The 19,166-nt window shown below is 56.5% G+C and overlaps 8 protein-coding genes and 2 non-coding genes across 10 annotated transcripts in view; 6 read left to right on the top strand and 4 right to left on the bottom strand.

The window, feature by feature from the left end:
- GUITHDRAFT_156433 (hypothetical protein) overlaps positions 1 to 462 on the bottom strand; it is a gene marked incomplete at both ends in the record, with an annotated part of 1,955 nt that extends 1,493 nt beyond the window's left edge. The window contains 2 exons of the mRNA XM_005818923.1: positions 1 to 60; positions 366 to 462. The exon at positions 1 to 60 is cut by the window's left edge and continues 77 nt beyond it. The remainder of the gene's footprint in view (positions 61 to 365) is intronic.
- A 1,040-nt stretch (positions 463 to 1,502) lies between these two features.
- Positions 1,503 to 3,778, top strand: GUITHDRAFT_61061 (hypothetical protein; the record flags this gene model as incomplete). The annotated part of the gene is made up of 6 exons (XM_005818924.1): positions 1,503 to 1,544; positions 1,770 to 1,844; positions 2,214 to 2,612; positions 3,184 to 3,273; positions 3,568 to 3,654; positions 3,707 to 3,778. Coding segments are annotated over 6 exons (765 nt in total), but the record flags the coding sequence as incomplete, so codon positions are not given.
- Positions 3,779 to 4,402: 624 nt separating this feature from the next.
- GUITHDRAFT_45248 (hypothetical protein) lies at positions 4,403 to 4,825 on the bottom strand (the record flags this gene model as incomplete). The annotated part of the gene is made up of 1 exon (XM_005818925.1): positions 4,403 to 4,825. A coding segment is annotated over one exon (423 nt), but the record flags the coding sequence as incomplete, so codon positions are not given.
- Positions 4,826 to 6,036: 1,211 nt separating this feature from the next.
- Positions 6,037 to 8,074, top strand: GUITHDRAFT_121822 (hypothetical protein; the record flags this gene model as incomplete). Its single annotated transcript, XM_005818926.1, has 9 exons — positions 6,037 to 6,432; positions 6,495 to 6,590; positions 6,774 to 6,825; positions 6,873 to 6,904; positions 7,061 to 7,147; positions 7,323 to 7,403; positions 7,647 to 7,699; positions 7,867 to 7,924; positions 7,982 to 8,074. 9 exons carry the CDS (start codon positions 6,037 to 6,039, stop codon positions 8,072 to 8,074), a joined length of 948 nt encoding a protein of 315 aa, XP_005818983.1.
- A 529-nt stretch (positions 8,075 to 8,603) lies between these two features.
- GUITHDRAFT_t116 lies at positions 8,604 to 8,675 on the top strand. Its single transcript has one exon. It is a non-coding gene; the product is annotated as a tRNA-Gln (tRNA).
- A 213-nt stretch (positions 8,676 to 8,888) lies between these two features.
- GUITHDRAFT_t117 lies at positions 8,889 to 8,960 on the bottom strand. Its single transcript has one exon. It is a non-coding gene; the product is annotated as a tRNA-Gln (tRNA).
- Positions 8,961 to 9,326: 366 nt separating this feature from the next.
- GUITHDRAFT_121823 (hypothetical protein) lies at positions 9,327 to 11,103 on the bottom strand (the record flags this gene model as incomplete). Its single annotated transcript, XM_005818927.1, has 10 exons — positions 9,327 to 9,422; positions 9,481 to 9,617; positions 9,665 to 9,692; positions 9,745 to 9,850; positions 9,926 to 9,964; positions 10,014 to 10,083; positions 10,285 to 10,328; positions 10,375 to 10,424; positions 10,478 to 10,715; positions 10,763 to 11,103. 10 exons carry the CDS (start codon positions 11,101 to 11,103, stop codon positions 9,327 to 9,329), a joined length of 1,149 nt encoding a protein of 382 aa, XP_005818984.1.
- Positions 11,104 to 11,840: 737 nt separating this feature from the next.
- On the top strand, positions 11,841 to 14,585 carry GUITHDRAFT_121824 (hypothetical protein; the record flags this gene model as incomplete). The annotated part of the gene is made up of 13 exons (XM_005818928.1): positions 11,841 to 12,005; positions 12,209 to 12,244; positions 12,298 to 12,402; positions 12,453 to 12,698; positions 12,758 to 12,820; positions 12,866 to 12,959; positions 13,010 to 13,114; positions 13,163 to 13,217; positions 13,504 to 13,645; positions 13,700 to 13,812; positions 14,014 to 14,152; positions 14,425 to 14,528; positions 14,570 to 14,585. The coding sequence occupies 13 exons, from the start codon at positions 11,841 to 11,843 to the stop codon at positions 14,583 to 14,585; spliced, it is 1,383 nt and encodes a 460-aa protein (XP_005818985.1).
- An 843-nt stretch (positions 14,586 to 15,428) lies between these two features.
- On the top strand, positions 15,429 to 16,688 carry GUITHDRAFT_121825 (hypothetical protein; the record flags this gene model as incomplete). Its single annotated transcript, XM_005818929.1, has 1 exon — positions 15,429 to 16,688. One exon carries the CDS (start codon positions 15,429 to 15,431, stop codon positions 16,686 to 16,688), a length of 1,260 nt encoding a protein of 419 aa, XP_005818986.1.
- Positions 16,689 to 17,537: 849 nt separating this feature from the next.
- Positions 17,538 to 18,155, top strand: GUITHDRAFT_121826 (hypothetical protein; the record flags this gene model as incomplete). The annotated part of the gene is made up of 2 exons (XM_005818930.1): positions 17,538 to 17,650; positions 17,696 to 18,155. The coding sequence occupies 2 exons, from the start codon at positions 17,538 to 17,540 to the stop codon at positions 18,153 to 18,155; spliced, it is 573 nt and encodes a 190-aa protein (XP_005818987.1).
- Between the last annotated feature and the right edge of the window lie 1,011 nt (positions 18,156 to 19,166).

Here is a 19,166-nt window from a genome sequence, read left to right on the forward strand (position 1 = left end):
CCTCAAGCTCCATCGTCTTGATAATGCTTCTCCGCATCATCATGAAGCGTTTGTGCCGATCTGTGATTCACGTTGAACATCTGTGAGTATTGCTATGACACGCACACGGGAAAAGAAGCAGCAGGACGACGAGAACAATGTCAAGACAAAAAGATCGCGAGCATGCACGACAATAGGAGCACACAGGTCCATAACGAGAGAGGGAGGGAGGGTGGGCGATAGAGGGAAGGAGAAACGAGAAGAGGCTTTCAGCTCATGCGCATGATAATAGGGAGATAACAACACACAACATGTTCGGCAAAGGCTTTCAGCTCATGCGCATGATAATAGGGAGATAACAACACACAACATGTTCGGCGATCGACCTCAGGTTGCTACTGCTGCATGGATCTGAAGACTACCGCGAGCATGCCAAGTGATTTCGCCCTTTCGCCTCCCTTGCGCATCTTCGCCATCAACGGATAGAAATGGGGGAGGGCAAGGGAATGCGTTAGGGGGTGGGTAGTCAAAGGTAAAAATAGGGGTAGTCTAGGTAACATGCTGCGAGACATGTTTTTTGCGAGATGGTGGGGTCACCAACTTCGTGAGAGGGTATACCTGAAAAATGTAGGGTAGGGGTGCTCAAATGCTACTTTCTTCAGATATCTGGTGGGGTATATACAGATAAAATGAGGGGTGTATCAAGATATGATGGGGTAATCAAAACTTGTCCAGCAGAGCTTATGGTAGAAAGTGGGGGTGGGTGGTATTCCAAAGGAACAAGTAGGGGTGCTCCCAATATTGGTGGACTTTACTACAGACGAGTGAACATTATGCACGGGGAACGCTATGCCCGAACAGCGGGAACGGGAGGAGCGGGAGGGAGAGGAAGGGAAGGAGCAAGGAGAGAAGGGAGATTAGATAGGAGCAGCAGGGGCAGCAGGGGCAGCAGCCACAGCAACAAGGGCAGGAGCAGCGGCAGCAGCGGCAGCAGCAGCAGCATCGTGTAAGGTGGAATAGAGGTGCAGGACTAGCAGGTGCAGGAGCAGGAGGAGGAGGAGAGTAAGGGATGCTGAACATGCTCTGAATCACGGAGAACTTGATTCGATTCGATTTGAAGAGAGTGAGATCAGCAAGTAGTGCCAAAATTTACAGAATGCGGAGGATGGGTCTGCAGGCAGAGTTGAGTTTGGCTCGTGGAGGGAAATTTGAGTGGGCAGTGAGGGTTGATACGGTACTTGCTAACTTTGAGAGATGGGGAGGAAGTGTTCAGAGTCAAGAAGAGAACGTACTGACATGCCCATGGGCAGGATTTCTTGATCGGCATGCGGGCCTGATGCAGCGATCCAGTCGACGAGGTCGGTCGTGAGACAAGCGCGCGGTGATGTCTCATGTTTCGACGGCCTCCGCCGCTCATTCTCCCTTGCTGTCCAGCAGATGAACTGCAGAGAGGAAGGGAAGCTCTACTTCCAGAAGGTCTCCTGGCTTCCCGATGCTCGCTGTGTATGACAACGTCCTAATAGGGGAAGTACAGCGCAGCGGCGGAGGCGTACACGGAGGCGATTGTAACTTGATTTGACGACAGTGGAGAAGTCGCTGACTGTGATGGTGTTTTTCTCTCCTCCTCGTCTATTCTCGTCACTTCCTGCGCTCGTCTTCCTTTCCCTCCTTCTGTCCCCTTACCTCGCTCTCTTCCTCAATGCCTCCATCTGCTTCACCTTCCTTGACTTCCCCCGTCCATTACCCTTCTGTTGGTATGCCTTCTCCTCTCCCTCTCCCTCTCCCTCCAGACGCTCGAGCCGTCAGATGCTGCTCTTTATCAGAATCGGGCTCTATGCTATCAGAAGCTTTGCAAATGGAACCAGGTCACACTCTCCTCCCCTCCCCTCCCCTCCCCTCCCTTCCCCTCCCCTCCCCTCCTCCCCTTACAGCTCACCTCACCTCACCTCACCTCATCTCATCTCATCTCATCTCATCTCATCTCATCTCATCTCATCTCATCTCATCTCATCTCATCTCATCTCACCTCATCTCACCTCACCTCTCTATTGCTCTCCTCTCCTTGCAATCTTATTTTTTCGTATTTTTGTCGTCCTCATCATTCTTCCCCTTTCCCTTCATTTCCCTAGTCCGCACCCACTCCAACCGCATCCAGCTACTTCCTGTATCCTCCCTACTTCCCTTCGCTCTCATCCCCTCCACTCTATTTTCTAGCGCATGAAATTGTAGAGTAGGTGCTGGACGACGCACGAAAGGCTCTCGAGCTATCGAAAAAGTCAGTCAAAGCTCAGTACCTGCTGGCCACAGCCTTCATGAATCTCAACCAGGCAAGACAAGATGAGAGGGGGGAGGGAGGGAAGAGAGAGAAGGGAGGAAGGGAAGAAATGAGGCAAGGCAGGCTGGTCTACAATGTAGCGCAGGTTGTGAAAATGGAGGAAAGAGCGAAGAGGATTGAAGAGGGTCGATGGGAGGGAAGGAGGGAGCGTGATGAGCAAGAAGAGTTTTCGATACCTGATGCGGCATGCAGCTGGAGGAAGCAGAGAAAGCATTTCAAGATGCCCTTGTACTTGCTGCACTCCCGGAGTTTTCAGGTTGCTTGCGCAGTAATGGGAGATTGCTCTGACATTGAATTTGTTTCAAGGTTACAAAGAGAGCATTGAGCAGGGGCTGTACTCCATGTACCACAAGCGATGGGAGGACGAGCAAAGCTTGTGAGGAGAGGAAAAGGGGAAGCAGCGAGGGAGGGGGGGAGGGAGGGAGAACAGGGGAGGAGCTGCGACGAAGATGGGGAAGCAAAGTCGAGCAGCTCGTGACATGACGCGAGCAGAGCAATTGGTCAAGATGAGAAGAACAAGCTAATCATCGATGACCTTATTAACGAAGGTCTGCCTCCACCCTCTCCTCTCTCCTCTCGTTCCTGTCGTGATCCTCCTCTTCCGCTCCCCCCCTCCGATATCCTTCTCCTCCTTCCCACTTTCCTCCTCCTCCTCCTCCTCCTCCTCCTCCTGCCATTCGTTCTCCTCCCCCTCCCCGCCCTCTTCCTTTTCTTCAGCTCATGTCTGCTTCTCCATCAGCCTACGACCTGGAACGGGCCAAGGAGGATTCCTCCGGGGAGGTCGGGGCGGCGGAACGCAATCGGGTAGGAAGAGTCCTTGAGCACGGGAGAAGAACAGCAGCGGGCCTCTGAAATCTTGTCAATGGTAGGAGAGGAGGAGGGCGCAGCTCAACGAAATCTACGAGCGGGTCTCGGAGAAGCGTCAGGAGTCAACGATCCCAGAGTCCCTTTGCTGCCAGGTGACTTGGAGGGAGGGGGGTGAAGATCGGTAGGAGGGAACGTTGGGAGGAACGGCTGAGAGACAACAGGAGGGCGGGGGGCCGGGGGGGAGGTGGGGGGGAGGTGGAGATCGGTAGGAGAGTACGTTAGGAGGAACGGCTGAGAGATAAAGGAGGAGGGGAGGGGGGGGGAAGAGGATGCAAGGGGGAGAGTAAGAGCGGAGAGTGGAGGAGGCGAGGAAGGGAGTAGGAGGGGGAGAGGGAGAGGCAGCAGGAGGTCAGTGAGACGGTCGCGGGGCTGAGGCTCGCTTGCAGATAACGTTCGACCTCATGAGGGACCCGGTCCTCACCCCTGCCGGGCAGACCTACGAGAGCGCAGCTCTTGAGCAGCACCTGAAGCACGTGGGGTCCAGCTGTGGTGTGGGATGTTTGCGGGCTGACAAGCAGCTGGCAGAATGGCCACTGGGATCCGGTGACGAGGCAGCCGATCAATCCCTCTCAGGTGGTGAAGAACCTTGCCGTGAAGGTCAGAGCTGACCCTGTTCCTATCAATGCTCGCCCTTCCTCTCCCATCCCCTCTTTCTCTTCCCCTCTCCTTCTTCTCTTACGTCTCTGCTCTTCTCTTCTCTTCTCTTCTCTTCTCTTCTCTTCTCTTCTCTTCTCTTCTCTTCTCTTCTCTGCCCTGCCTTGCTCTGCCCTGCTCTGCTCCGCTCCGCTCTGCTCCTCGTCTCCTCCCTGCCCCCTCTTTCTCCTCTCACTTGGGCTCATGCAGGCGGTTATCGAAGACTTTCTGCGCGAGAATCCCTGGGCGTACGGCAAGTGACCTTGTAAATATTTTATCTCCGACGGAAAGGCTCCAATTAGACGCCCTGCCCTGCCCTGCCCCACCATCCTTGGCACCACCTCACTCTCCTGCTCCTGTTCCTCCTCCTTCCCTCTCTCCTCCTAATCCATGGCGCCTTCCCTGCGTGCGGCCCCAACACCTCCTCTCCTCACCTCCTCCCTGCCCTCCCGATCTGACAGGCTCAGCGATGCGGCAGCAGCACGGCTCGCAGCTCTCCTTTTTCCCCTACTCCTTGCTCTCCCAGTCTCGGTCCCCACCACCGAGAAAGTCCAGAGGGTTGTACGCGTACTCATCAGAGTACATCCCGTCCCCTGCATAGTTGAGCTCCACCCACCCGAGCCGAGCGAGGATTTCCTTCATTCTCTTCTTGTTGTTGCCTCCGTCGCTGATAGCAGTCTGGTAAGGGTACACGTATGCGTTGCTCCTCGACGCCGATCTGTACGTCACGATCTTCTCCGAGGGGATGAGGAGGAACTCAACGTCATCGACGCCCTTCTGCGGCACCTTGCTCGGGGTGATAGCATGCAGGTACTTCTTCCCATCGTCCTCCTCCACCACCCTCAAGGTTGCATCCTCTTTCACTGCCTTCTTCAGCGCCTTCCACGCCTCCTCCGCGTCCTTGGTGGACGAAGTGTAGTCCCATGGCGCTCCGAACTGACTTGGGTTCTTGATTGCGCTCACACTGACGCAGTTGGCGAGTGTCTGGCAGGCGTAGAGCCGCTGGGTCCTGGGATTCACGCCAACGTTCCCCTTTGCGCTTGCCGGGTCGATGCTGTCCTCTGTCAACTCCGTCGCCTGCGCTGGGAGGCCGAGGAGAGGCAGGAGGGGCATGGCGGCGAGCGAGCGCAGGCAGTCCTGGCGAGAGAGGAGGTGCTTGCTCTGGCTGTCAACCATGCACATTGATGTGATTCCTGCTTGACTGCACCCTGCCGACAACATGAGAGCAAGAACGAGGAGATCAGTCAGAGATGATACCTGGTTGGAACTGCAGCTGTGGTGATGTGAGGTAAGATTGGCAGACTGCAAACTAAACAAACATTCAGTAGAAGAAGAGACTTTGCGGATGGCAGGTGCACAAAGAGACTACAACATCGGTTTGTTCAGGCGCAAACCTTCTACCATGTGGTGGACAAAACTCTATTCAATGTTGCCTTATCCTCTCCTGTCCTCTCATGTCCTCTCCTGTCCTCTCCTGTCCTCTCCTGTCCTCTCCTGTCCTCTCCTGTCCTCTCCTGTCCTCTCCACCACTCTCCACCACTCTCCTCCCCTCTCCTCGGCTGTCCTTGCCTCGCTTGCTCACAAACACACACACACACACACACACACACACACACGTTCTCCTCTTCGTCTCTCTCCCCATCTCCTCTCCTCTCCTCTCTCCTCTCCCCTCCCCTCGTTCACTCGCACCTGCAGCAGCAGCATGGCGCCTCCCCGCCACCCCATAGCGCCTCCTCCTCTGCCCATTGGGACGCCTGAAAAACAAACCAGCAGCCTCTATCGGGGGTGGTAAACAATCTTATAGGATATGCAATGGAGGGAGAAGGCCGTGCTGTTAGCAATGGCGGCGATGGCGCTGGTGTATGACATGGCAGCTCTGGCCTACTCGTTCTCGTCTCCACCTCTCCTCAAGACCTCTCGCCTCCTGCTCCGCGCACACGTTCCCGCTCGCGGCCTGCTTCCCCCAGCATCGCCTCCTGTCGTAGGCAGGGTGCATGAAACTAGGAGGTTTCGGCTGAGAGGAGGAGCGCGCAGCTGTCCTGCGTCGATGATGTCAGGAACAGAGAGGTCGGGGACCATCGAGATCCCAGCTTCTTGCCCCGATGCAGCTGCACTACTGTCAAGGCGGTGGAGGGAGGTAAGGGATGTATTGGGAGGGGGGAGGGAGGGAGGGAGGGAGGGAGGGAGGGAGGGAGGGAGGAAGAGAGAGAAGGGGGACTAAAATGTGGACGAAGCTCGTTGCAGGAGGAAAGATATCATCGGAAACGAGCTTTGAGGGCACGAGGCTGAGGTACGGGCTGCGGATGGACGCGCGCGGCGGGATCGAGGAGTTTGTGGAGGATGCAGAGGAGGGAGGGGAGAGCGACGGGAGCTGGTCCAACTGCCGCTCGCTCTACAAGGAAGACAGGGGCGTCATGGTCAAGCTTGTCAGCAGCCGCCGCCTCCGCCCACCAGCCGCGTTCAATCGCAGCCAACGTCGGGTGTTCCCGCCACACGACGACTCCTGCTCGCTCTGCTACGGAGCCATCAGCCTCCCCCTGCGAGAGAAGGCGGCAGTCGTCGCCCTCCCCGAGGAGAGCGGGGGGAGGAGGTGGGACTTCCACTACAACATCGCTCCGGTCCGCTGCTCCTCCATTAGCGGAAGGTAGCCTCGTTCAGAGGGCTGACTCAACCATGGCAGATCGAGTCGAGAGGACATTTCTTGGTGGTCCCTGACATGACCAAGGAGGACAACTGCAGGGAGCAGAAGCTGCTCTTGAGAGACTGTATCGACATGGTGGGGTCCTCCCCGTGATCCTCCCTGACCGCTCTGAGACATGGCAGGGGGCAATGAGCAAACAGCTAGGCGGCGTCTGCCTCAACTTCAACTCGCCCAACGCAGGAGCCACACAGAACCACATTCATCTGCATGCAAGCTGATCGCCCGCCTCTCCTGCTCCCTCCCTGACCTGCCTTGCAGGCATGGAAGCAAGACTACGTGTACATCGTGGAGGGAGCGAGGGAGCGAGAAGGTTGGGAGGAGGCATTTGTAACCTGGATGACGATGGGATGTTGACAGGAACGTGGCAATTTGGCGAAGTCTCAGTCAGAGTAAGAGGAAGAGGAGGAGGTGGTGGTGGTGGTGGGCAGGAGCAGGAGCAGGAGCAGGAGCAGGAGCAGGAGCAGGAGCAGGAGCAGGAGCAGGAGCAGGAGCAGGAGCAGGAGCAGGAGGGAGGAGATCGATGACTGCTGTTGTGCGTCGTACAGGAGCTCGAGTACCCTGCCTTCTGCGTGAAGATCAGCAACGAAAACCCTCCGGAGCACGTAGGAAAAGTCGTTCATACCATTTTGGAGGTGAGAAGGAGGGGAGGAGAGGGATACTGAAGTGTGGGAGGATGGAGGAAGGAGGATGGCAGGGTGAAGGAGAGAGGAAGGGAGTCCGAGAAGCTGACGAGGAAGGGAGGGGGAGGGGAGAGCGGGGTGTTGAACAAGAGGAAGAGTCAGGAGGAGCATTCATCTTTCTTTCCAGGCTGCGAGTGAAGACCCCGACCTCTCTTGGAACCTGGTCTTCTCCAATGGCTACATCTACCTCTTCCTCCGCATCAGCGAGGTTCCACTCTGTTCATTCCTGCCCTCCACCTCAACACCCCTCCCCCTCTGCTCCGTGTTCCTGCCCTCCTTCTCCCCTCCTCCCCCGCTCTCTTCCGACTGAACTGCCCGCCCCCCCCTTCAACTCTCTCGCTCCCTCCTTCCTCTACCTCCCCCTCACCTCCCTCACCTCCCTGAAACTACCTGCCCTCCTCCCTCTCTCCCACCCCCCCACTTCTAGCTCAACTCACCCTCCTCCTCCCAGGTCGCCCCTGTTTCGCTCCCAGGATTCGCCTTCGGGTGCAACCAAATGATGGGGTACCATTGCGCTACTGCTCCTCCTCTGATGGCTGCTTGCTGACTCCATCTCCTCCTCCTCCTCCTCCTCTTCCTCCTCCTGCTCGTCGTCTTCGCCTTCCTCCTCCTCCTCCTCCTCCTCCTCCTCCTCCTCCTCCTCCTGTGCTCTGACTGCGCTGCACCCCAAGGTTCTGGAACGTGGACACGGAAGATCAGTTCGATATGGTGAACTACGACACTGTTATGGTAGCGAGCGTGTTCTTCCCCATGGAGGCCTGACCTGAGTGGCGCATGACGCGACAGAGAGCGCTGGAGGAGACGTCGGTCGCCTCCTCGCGAGGGCGGGACGTGATCTCAAGAGCCCAGGGGATGTTTCAAACTGCCAGTAGCCAGTGACGGTGAGTCGAGCGGCTGGACCACGTCGGTGACCCCCGCAACATGAACATGAACATGTTGAACATGAGTTGAAAGCCTCGCCGGTCAGTCAGAGGCCTCACTACGGCGTCGTTGAAGTCAACAAGGCGCGGTTAAGTGAAGGTATCAGTTAAGTTTGGGGGACAGCAGTCGGCAGGATAGGGTTTGGTTCTCGCTGTCTTTTCGGGAGTCTTCTCGGCCGCCGTACCCGGGCCTGCCCGGCAGTGCCAGAGTCATGATCATGTGACAGTGATTTAACTTCACCGTTGAGTAAAGGAAGCGGCTCCGGCCCGCTCGTCACGGGCACCGCCGACCGTGAGTTCTGACAGTGAGCCGGCCGGGCGGTGACGGACCGGACAGTACGGAACCGTACGGTAGACCGTACCGTGGACGCTGGCCGCGCACTCCCAAACAAGACCCGGTCCGCGCCGTACTGGCGGTCATGATAGCGAACATCTAGCACAGAAAGAGTAGGCGGAGGTCACTGTTATTGATTACGATCTGATCCCACGGCTTGTTGGTGTAGCGGTTAGCACAAAAGACTCTGAATCTTTAGACCGGGGTTCAAATCCCCGACGAGCCTATCTTTTTGGCTACGGCATCTTCACTGGGCCGCCGAGTGGCATCAGGAGTGTCCCACACATCAGGAGTGTCCCACACCGGTGCCAGGTCTAAATTACCCGGCGGGCCTGCCGTGCGGCGTGGGAAAGTCGTGGGGAAACTCAGGGGACTGACTTTTCTCAGTACTGAGTAGACGGCGAAGACCATCGGGCCCGGACTCGCCAAACAAAAAGATAGGCTCGTCGGGGATTTGAACCCCGGTCTAAAGATTCAGAGTCTTTTGTGCTAACCGCTACACCAACAAGCCTGGGTTTCGAACTGGCGCCCTTATGGATGAGAACTCTCGCTCAACCCTCTGGACAACCGGTGTTGCTATGTGTGTGACATTTAGGCTTTATAATCCATTTTACTACCTCCCTATAATAGTTTTACAAGAACCCTACCCCCCTGCACAACAGTGAATGGTCAGGGTCAGGAACTACCCTATGGGACTCCCCGGAATCACTTTTTCCTTGGTAGTGGCTATGCACGACGCCCACTGTTCGTAGCGTCGATCCGCAAGCAGGTCATGTTCAACATGGACAATGATGTCCTCAGGGACTGTTAGGGTTCTTAACATAATCTCGTTCTTCAACCACAACCAGGCTTCTTCACGTCATTTCGTTTCATTCATTCATTTCTTAGTTTTAGTGCTCAGAACAGATGGGTGTGTCTGCCATTCTTCTTCAACATTCACCTCCTGTGACAGCTTCAACAGAGCTTCTTCAACCTGTAAGTTAGAGATCTCAGTGACTATGTCCATGTGAAGATCGATCAATCTGATGTACCCTGTTCGTGAGCTTAGCATAAAGCTCCTCCTCCACGCTTGTTGTCGTCCACGCGTCTTCAATCCCATGCTCTTTTCTTGCCTCCTCCCTCTTCTGTCGGTATTCATCCAACAGATCCTTCACATGGATAGGCTCTCCTACAGAAACATCAGATTCCTGATGCATCTTCCAGAGTTTTCTTAACCGATTCGTATGGTAACCTTGTTTCCCGTCTGCAATGGACTAAGGCGTCATGTGCTCGTCGGAGACCAGGAGCAGAGTCACCTTGGGAGGAAAGCTCTGGGCCCGGCTGTTAGGAAACTGAGGCAGCACTCTGTGCATCCCTGTGTGGTAGAATGGAAGAACAATCGGACTTTGCTCCTCGCAGTACCTGAGGAATGAGTCACGAGCCACCTCGTAGGTGCGACGGGCGTGTACGCAGACAGGAGGGGAGAAAGTCACTTACGCGATCAGCTTCCCTACTCCTGGACGAAGAGGGCCGAGCCTGAGGGGAGGAACAGAGGTCACGAGTGCTCGACTCGATCCCATGTCACCTGCGATCCTCATTCCGCAGCTTCCATGGTTGCCAGATCCTTCCCTCAGGGAAGATGTGACACCATCCTCCTACACACGCATCAGTCAGACTGCCTGCCTGCCTGCCTGCCTGCCTGCCTGCCTGCCTTCCTTCCTTCCTTCCTGCTTCTCTCCCTCTCTGTCATCTCGCCCCCTTGCCTGCTTCCTTTTCCCCTTGTTCGCTTCCGTTGCGCGTCTCTCCCTCCCTCCCAATCCTCGCCTCTCTCCCTTCCTCTTGCGCTAGTGCGATACCTTTCCTGGCTTTTTCAGCAAAGATTCTAAAGGCTTCCTGGTCCCTGCCGGCAAGCCGTTAACGATCTCAAGTCTTTTGTGCTTGAATACATGTTGCGATTTCTGTAGATTGGAAGACCTCTCGCCGCATAGAAGAACAGCTGAACGAGCGTGTTCACTGCTGAACCATAGCACACAGCAGCACGGGGTTTACCTGCGCAAAGATCGGGCCCAGGCGGAAGAACATTCCATCATGGCACAGACTGTAACGCAGCTCCCACTGCTTGATCGGCCAAGGGATCAAGGTAGAGAAGAGGAGAGGCTCGTCCAGAGAGGAGCAGTGATTCGAGACTGTGATGAGCGGTGCTCCCCGAGGACGGGAGCTGATCAGCTTAGTGAGCCGATCATGATTCTTGATCTCAACCTTGTTCAGGATGTACATGAAGGGTTTCCTGGGCCCCCAGTCAGTGCATCACCGTGCCAGCAGCTGCGTGCTCACTGGATGAAGGTGTCGAAGACAAACACAAAGAGCTGCCCGTAGATCTCGCGCAGGAGGATAAGAAACTTGACCAGCAAGAATCGCGTCAGGGAGAGCAGGGACGTTGTCCCCTTTGAACGGCTCGCGGCGCCTCCTCCGGTTGCTGGCGTCTGGCTAGAAGCAGACATTCTCGTCCTCGCGAACCCTCCGCTGCTCTTGGGGCGGGGAGGCACTCGTTGAGAGAGTTGAGAGGGGAAGTGCCGACCGCGCGCATTGAGCTGGACAAACTGTGAGGGGGCGAAAGCGGACGCCATGGACATGTGCGCGGCAATAAGGCCCAGCAGAAGCCACGAGGCTCTCATGTGGTGATGCCTGTTGTCAATAGCGTCTCAGTTCATCTTCCTCTATAAGTCGTCACAGAAGCGTGAAATCTCTAGCTCATGCGCTTGCTTATGCTTCGTATGAATTCCACTACATTTCCATCCCCTAGGGCATCCCGAAACAATACTGAGTAATGTTTTCATCTCCTCATCGTCTCCTTTCTCACACCATTACTCGCTGGCTACCTCTCTGCGTGACGTTCCTCCTCCTCCTCCTCCCTCTCTCTCTCCGCTCTCCACTTCCTATCGCTTTCTTTGCCGCTGCGGCCGCGGCCATGGCCCGGGATCCAGAGGTTTTGCCAAATTTTCAAAGTTCGAAACTTCTGAAGCCGAAAAGTTTAAAATTAAAGTTCAAAACATGTAACTTGTTCAAAGTTGCTGAAGTTTCTCCAGGTTTGTGGTGGGGCGGGCCTGCCATGGCGGACTCCTTCCTGGATGGCGAGAGGGAGCGGCGGCGGCGAGGAGGAGGGGGAGGGGGAGGGGGAGGAGGGAAGAAAGGGAAGGAAGATAGACAAGCATTCTTAGCACGAACGCAGGCACAGCGAGCAGCGAGGCAGCAGAGCAGGCAAGAGGTCAATGCTGCGGTGTCGATTCAGGCGTGGTTGCGAGGTCGAAGAGCGGCGGCGGCTCTGGGGAGGGAGATGGTCAAGGAGCTCCACACTGTCTTGGATGGTGAGAAGAAAGAGGAGCTGAGAGGATGGGCGCGAGTGAGCGATATCATGAAGCGGATGAGATCACAGCGAGGGGAGAGGGAACTTGTCCTGCGAGCAACCCAACTCGTGTCGAACGAGTTCAAGGACGTGTCTGAGGAGAGTTACATCCAGCGAGGGCTGAGGGAAGAAAAGAGCATGTTATGCTTGCAGCTCAAGAGAATGTGCTACTTGGTCTGCCAACAACTGGTGGGTGTTGCTGACAGATGTGTTTCTGTGACTCTGTGTTGATGACGCCTCTTCCTCCTTCTCTTTGCAGTACGTTTTTTCTCGTCCACATGCATGGGTGTGTTTGTGTAACAACAATATGTTGAGCTGCTTTCGCACCAGCGATGTGTGTGTCTCGCTCTCATGCGAGCTTGACTTATCGTGGACAGGCTGGAACTCGTTGGATGATCGATGGAGACAGGGAGGTCAGCAGCAGCTACACGCAACTAACCTTGCCCTCTGACACTTCTGCACCCAGGACTTGATGTCTCTGCTGCAGTTCTTGTACTTCTTCTCCGACCCCTCCCTCCCGCAGCGATGGCAGGAGGCGCCCGCTGGCACTTTCAGGAGCATGCGGGGAGAGGTAGCTGACTGTCTGCACGCAGCTGCGCGGAGGTTTGACTCTTCCCTCAGATCCTGTTCAGCATTGTGCAGGAGGGGCGCCTCTACACAAGCATCAGGCTCCTCCTCCTCGACCCGTCCTGGCAGGACATGGATGCTGCAGGGTCCAACCAGAAGCCCGCTGGTCAATTCCATCTAATCCTCAGCTCGCTGCTCTGGGCCATCGCGCTGCACCCTCTTAGCCACTCGTCGCCTCCTCCTGGCAAGCAGCATGCGGTGGCCTTCGAGTTCGCTCGGGAGATCCTCTCCATCCCTCAGGTCGAAGAGCTCCCTTCCTCTCCGCTAGCATCCTTCACACGCTGACGCTGCGCTGAAAGGTCCTGAGCAAAGTTCCTGCTATGATTCAGAGCTCCCTCACTCACCACACTGTCTGGCCCAAGGTGGGAAGTGGGGTGGACCGGCATTGCTGTGACGTGGGCCTGCAGCTGATTTATGCGATCGGCAACAGCGAGGCTGCATCGGACTCGTCAGGGAAGCAGCAGCAGCAGCAGCAGCAGCAGCAGCAGCGACGGCAGATAGGTCTCATATCCCCGTCGTAATGTTTCACTAAGGGTGGGATGGAGGTGAAGGTGCGACTGCGGTGGCAGCAGATCGAGCGATGGATCTGTTCACCAACGTCGTCGAGATCGCCAACGTCAGGCCCATCCACGGCCTCCAGCCGCTCTACCTCTCTGGTTTGTCAGCTCGAGTTCCAGCTGGGCAGTGATTGAGTCTCGTCCCAGCTCTGTTGAGGCTCGTCGACAAGATTCCGAGCAGCGGCTGGACGATGTCTAAGATGTGAGCATCTCCTCCTCCTCCTTTCCTGTCTGCTGTAGCATCCCTCCGTCCCTCCCTCCCTCCCTCCCTCCCTCCCTCCCTCCCTCCCTCCCTCCCTCCCTCCCTCCCTCCCTCCTCTCCCTCCTCTCCCTCCTTCCCCTCCCTCCTCTCCCTCCTCTCCTTCCTCTTCCTCCTTCCCTTCCCTTTCCCTTCCTCCCTCCCTCCCTTCCTCGCCCCCTCCGCCCTCCCCGTCTTCCTCCCTCTTCTCACCCTTCCCTTCGCCCGGGCTGAGGAAAACATTCTGCAGCCAAGCCCAGCAGCTCGCGCCGCTGCATAAGCCGAAGCACATCCACTGGCTGTTGCTGGGGTTGGGAGGTAGAGGGGAGGGAGAGGAAGGGAAGGCGCTTGAGATAGGAGCCGAGCTGAAGATAGAAACCCTCAGTCTCAAGGTGAGGGAGGCTGATTGCTGTCACTGTCCGCCATGTCCAGCTGAACTCCAGCAGAGCTGGAGCTTCGTGGAGTGGTCGAAGATCTACTCTGACGTCCGGAAGCTGAGAAATTCTGATGGGAAACCCAAGTACACGAACGAGATCGTCTCCTTCTGCCAGCTGTATGGGTGAGAGAAATGCAGTCACTGATTTTCAGTTGCTGATCCTCCTCCCTGTCTTCCGTCCTCCTTCCTCCTCCTCCTCCTCCTCCTCCTGTCCTCCTCCTCCTGTCCTCCTCCTGTCCTCCGCTCCCTTCTCCACACAACTGCTCCCTCCTCCACTACCTTCTCCTCCTTCTCCTCCTCCTCCTCCACTGATACCATCACCAGGAAGCTTCTTCGTCTCTGGACGGTGGCGAACGTTCAGGTCTTGAACGCCATCTCCTTCGACAGCCCTGTGCACGTGAGCCTCTGGTCATGGTTGCGATGCTCGAACTTGCTGCAAGGATACATCGATGAGGGAACAGAGGTGAGGGAGGAGGAGGGAGGAGGAGTAGCAGCAGCAGCAGGTGGTGGTGGAGCAGCAGCAGCAGCAGCAGCAGCAAAGCATGGCGGAGGTGGTGGGGAGGGCAGGGGGCTTGGAAGGCAGAACAAGGGGCCGGTGAATGGAGGGTGGGAAGACAAAGACGTGGAGGAAGGAGGCAGGAATGGAGGCAGGAAGGGGACCGAGGAGGGGAGCACGAGCATAAACAGGAGGAAGCAGGATCATGAACTCGGTCTCACCCTCCTCTCTCTTTCCAGGCCGGGATAGTGGGGGATGTAGCCTTCCTGTTCTGCAAGTGCTACCTGCACCGCCTCATGGTCACTGACGACACTGAGTTCTACGAGCAGCAGGTCAGGACCTGGTTGCGTCTCCTATCGCTTCCTCCGCTGATCTCTGTCCCAGGTTCCCTTCCCTCTGAACCAACTGGTCGAGATGGCGCTCTTGATCAGACAGGCAAGATCCTCCTGCTCCTGCTCATGCTCCCGCTCCCGCTCCTGCTCCCGCTCCTGCTCCACCACCACCTCCCCCTCTCCAACAGACTGAAGGGGGTTGAACTTGCAGTACGTAAACCGTCGGTTCTGGGGAGCGGACAACGTCTCCTCCTCTGCTGCTGCCCGACAGGCTGTGGCCTCTGCTGAGTCGACCAGGGACATCCGGCAACAGCAGCGGGAGGCCGCGACCATGGTGGGCAGTTCATACTGGCGTGCACAGGCCTGTCTGACTTGAAATTTCCACCCCTTCCTATGCAGCTCCTCCATCAGCTCTATGACCGGAACGCGCGAAGAGAATTTTGTCCGCTGGAGATATGGTTTGGCTCTCTCCTTCTTTCCTCCCCCCACCTTTCCTTGCCCCCAACCCTCCATCATCGCCTCCACTTGCTCTTCTTTCGTCCCTCCCCTTCTCTACTTTCCTTCTTCCTTTCCCTTGTTTCTTGTGCCCATTGGTTCATTCCTGCTCCACTTCCTCCCCGTCCCGTTCGCCCTGCCGGAGTCTCCGGTCCCTTTATGTCTTGAAGCTATGTCATGACTTATCCCTGCAAGAAATTACTTTCCTCCTCCTCCTCCTCCTCCCTGCTCCTCCTCCTGCTCGTCCCTCCTCCTTCCTTCACTTCCTTCCTCCTACCTCCTCCTCCTCCTCCTCCTCCTCCTCCTCCTCCTCCTCCACCCATTCCCAAGCCCCCCCCCCCCCCCCTCCTTCCTCCTCCTCCCCCTCTCCCTTTCTTGCTCATCTTCCTTCCCCCAGGCTGCAGAAAGGTTTCAAGATGGACGCGTTTGGCATCGACTCCACCGCTGAGGACAGCCAGACGCTCGTCGTCCTCCGCGAGTTCCCCCACGTGATCCCGCTGAAAGAGAGGGTCCAGATCTTCCAGCGGCTGATCGAAGAGGAGAAGAAGAGCCAGCAGTGGCCGACCTCCCTTGTCAAGATCAGGAGGCAGAGGATAGTGGAGGACGGCTTCAACAAGCTCGGAGTCCTCAGGGAGGAGCTCAAGGGGGTGGTCAAAGTCCTCTTCGTCAACGAGAGCGGGCTCGACGAGTCCGGCATCGACATGGGGGGCCTGTACAAGGAGTTTCTGACCCATTTCATCGAGCGAGCCTTCCATCCTGACTACGGCCTCTTCAAGTACTCAGCTGAGAGGCAGCTCTTCCCTAACCCCCACAGCCACATGATGGTTCACTCCCACTTGGACTACTTCGCGTTCCTGGGGAGGATGCTGGGGAAGGCCATGTACGATGGCATCCAGATGGACCTCTCGTTCTGCGGCTTCTTCCTCTCCAAGCTCCTGGGCAAGCACAACTACCTCGACGAGCTGCCGTCGCTCGACCCGGCCCTGCACAAGAATCTCATGTACCTCAAGAACTACGAGGGGGACGTCCGTGACCTCTCCCTCGACTTCACCGTCACCACCGACGAGATGGGAGGAGGGGAGGTGGAAGAGCTGGTCCCAGGAGGCTCCAACATCGAGGTTACCTCCTCCAACAAGATCCAGTACATCCACCTCGTGGCCGACTATCGTCTCAACAAGCAGATCAAGCGGCAGTGCGAAGCCTTCCTGCGAGGCTTCCAGGACGTGATCCGCGTGGAGTGGATCAGGTTCTTCAACCCGGTGGAGCTGCAGGTGCTGATCAGCGGGGAAGACGACGGCGGGTTCGACGTCGAGGACCTCAAGGCTCACACGGTCTACTCTGGGGGATATACCTCCCTCGACAGCACTTGCCGGAGGTTCTGGAAGGTCGTGGCGCAGTTCTCGAGCAAGGAGAAGTCAGCTCTCCTCAAGTTCGTCACCTCCTGCCCGCGCCCTCCCCTCCTTGGCTTTGCCTCCCTCCAGCCTCCCTTCACCATCCATCGCGTTCACTCCGACAAGGGCTTCTGGGACTACATGACGGGCAAGTCGGAGGATCGCCTTCCGACCTCAAGCACCTGCATGAACCTCCTGAAGCTCCCTCCTTACCCGAGCTCCTCCAACCTCCGCGACAAGCTCCTCTATGCCATCACGGCTAACGCCGGGTTCGAACTCTCGTGAGCATGCCATGACTCCGATGAAAGTAGTTGGTCTTTCAAGTTAGTTGTACATACAGCAGTCGCGGTCTAACAGTAACTTGGGTAACTCCGGCCCGTGCGACATCCGGCATGTTGAAATGATGTACGGCTACTATGATGTTTGACTACCGACTCCGTGGATCTTGAAGTCTCCTCTTCCTCGGAGTTCATACTGGTTCCACTCATTTACAACAAGTAGAGATGCTGACTGTACAGTAACAAGTCATCACACTCCATGAGTTGAAAGTTAGAATGATGCGACACTACAAGGTTGAATTCACTATGGTGCAACCGCCCTGCCGCTATTGTGAGACAATAAAATTGACATAAAAACTAAAGGAAAAGTATTGAACCTACTTCGAATCCTACTGACATTTTATCTTTTTTCATTTTCTGTCACTACAAGTAGCACTTGGCGCCCCGTTGGCTCGAGTCTGAGTTAGCTTCATCTTCTGCAAGCAGACACACTTGGGGACGGACACTTGAAATGATTCCCTTGAGATATCTGCTTCTTGGCCTGGTTCCCGTCAGGGACGTCAAGTTACTAGCATCGCGGTCCCACTTGTTTGCCTGGTCAGCTACGAGGATGAGCTTGGGTCCTAGGACCTCACTCAGAGCACTTGACCCAACCTTGTCAGCTACGAGGATGAGCTTGGGTCCTAGGACCTCACTCAGAGTACTCCCAACCTTCTCAGCCGCTCGCGGGCGGGCAAGGATCTCAGCCACAAGCTCTTGGAATTCATATCTCAATCTGGTGTGCTGGATACTGGGGGTTGATGATGCGGCGAATCCAAGCTTTCATGTGATTGCTGTTGCAATGGAGCTGCACAGAATGGACATGGAAAAGGAGCTGGGGCTGCAGAATGAAATGGAGGACAAGATGCACAGGAATCAAAAGTACCTTGCCCATTACTACAAGCGTGAAATATCCACCTTCACTCAAAGGTGTGCGTCTTGATTGAGATCTGCAGAATGATATTGATAACGCAGATACGTCCTTGAGGAGCTGTTCAGGGAAGTAGTGTGCATTGTTCAAGATTCCGAGGATCATGCGCTTCAATCTATGTTGCCGAAGACGGTTCTCAATACGATGCAGAGAGGAGAGATTTCTATGTCTGACGTATTTCGGCTCTTGAACGATCCGGAACACGCAAGCTTTCGACGGAATGTGTGGAAAACGATCGGGTTACCACAGGACCTTGTGTTACCCCCGTTTGATCCAAGAACGATGATGTATGTGCAGCTCTCTGAAATGATACGCTGTTCACCAGGAAAGTATGTGTTTCTACATTCATATGCAGATGACAGAGAGATCATATTTTTCAGCGAGGTTGCAAAGCGTTTCGAGAAGAAGGTAGACTATTTCGACCCCGTGTCGGCATTTGCGGGAGAGAGGATCCTGAAAGCGGATGATTTCTTCCCGCACAACCGAACGAATTTTGAACCCTAAACCCAGAAGTCCAGGCCATGACTGGGACGGTCGGTTATCGTCTTCCCTTGCCGTGCATCGGGTTGCTCCAAGTCGGCCTTGTGCTCGGAGTCCTACCGCAGCAGTGCTGCAGGGCCCGGGAGAAAGGCAGGATGTAGACGTCACGGTGTTGTGTGAGGTGTTGGAAGTAAAGACTTAGTTTTGCAAGTTGCTACGGAGTCTGAGCATGACTAGCCGACTAGCCGTACCACTGCGGCAGAGTGACTCAGCTTCCGCCGGTAGCATTCAAGTGTCGAGGTCACAATCTAGATATCATAAGTTCACAGTCAGGTACGGTAGCCCGTCAGCGGTACCACTGATGGAACTTGGAGACAAGTCAGCCGCCGAGTTTTATTTACCGATTGAACAAGTGAGAGAACCCGATCCGATGATCGGCGCACTGCCTGCCGCAGGGCCGCACAATCATCGGATCATTGTGACAGGGATACGAATAGACCGTGGCTCTGAGTCTGAGACTGAGAGCTGTCAACTGATAGCAGACCGTATCATTCAATGTATCGGACTCACCGTCCAGCCGGGAATCATGAGCGGCCGCAACTTGCCAAACGGCAGCGTCCGATCGCCGGACTCGGGAGGGCGGAAGCCGGCCGCGGGCCCGGCGGCCCGGCCAATCGGCGTGCCACTCACTGTCGCTGAGCCTCAGTGTAGCCTCCCGAGTCCCCCGCGAACGGCCCGATGACCGGCGGCGGCGGCCGCGTAAAGGGCCGGCCCCCCGGGCCCGGCCCGGCCGCGGGCGCCGCGCCGCCCCGGTGAAACTTTCAAGATGCACGCGGCACGCGCCGGCGGTGACGGCAAGCCGGGCCCGCAGTCCGGGCTTCAGTGACCGGGGGCCGCACGGTACTACGACGGTACTACCGTACCGCGGTACCGTCCGGCGGTCACCTACTGCCCGCCCGGGGACCGTACCGTGTACGGGCGGCGGCCGCAGTACGCCCCGACGGTACCGGCCGGTACCGTGTACGATACGGGCCG

The sequence above is a fragment of the Guillardia theta genome (assembly GCF_000315625.1).
Source record: "Guillardia theta CCMP2712 unplaced genomic scaffold GUITHscaffold_257, whole genome shotgun sequence".
Taxonomy (NCBI): Eukaryota; class Cryptophyceae; order Pyrenomonadales; family Geminigeraceae; genus Guillardia; species Guillardia theta.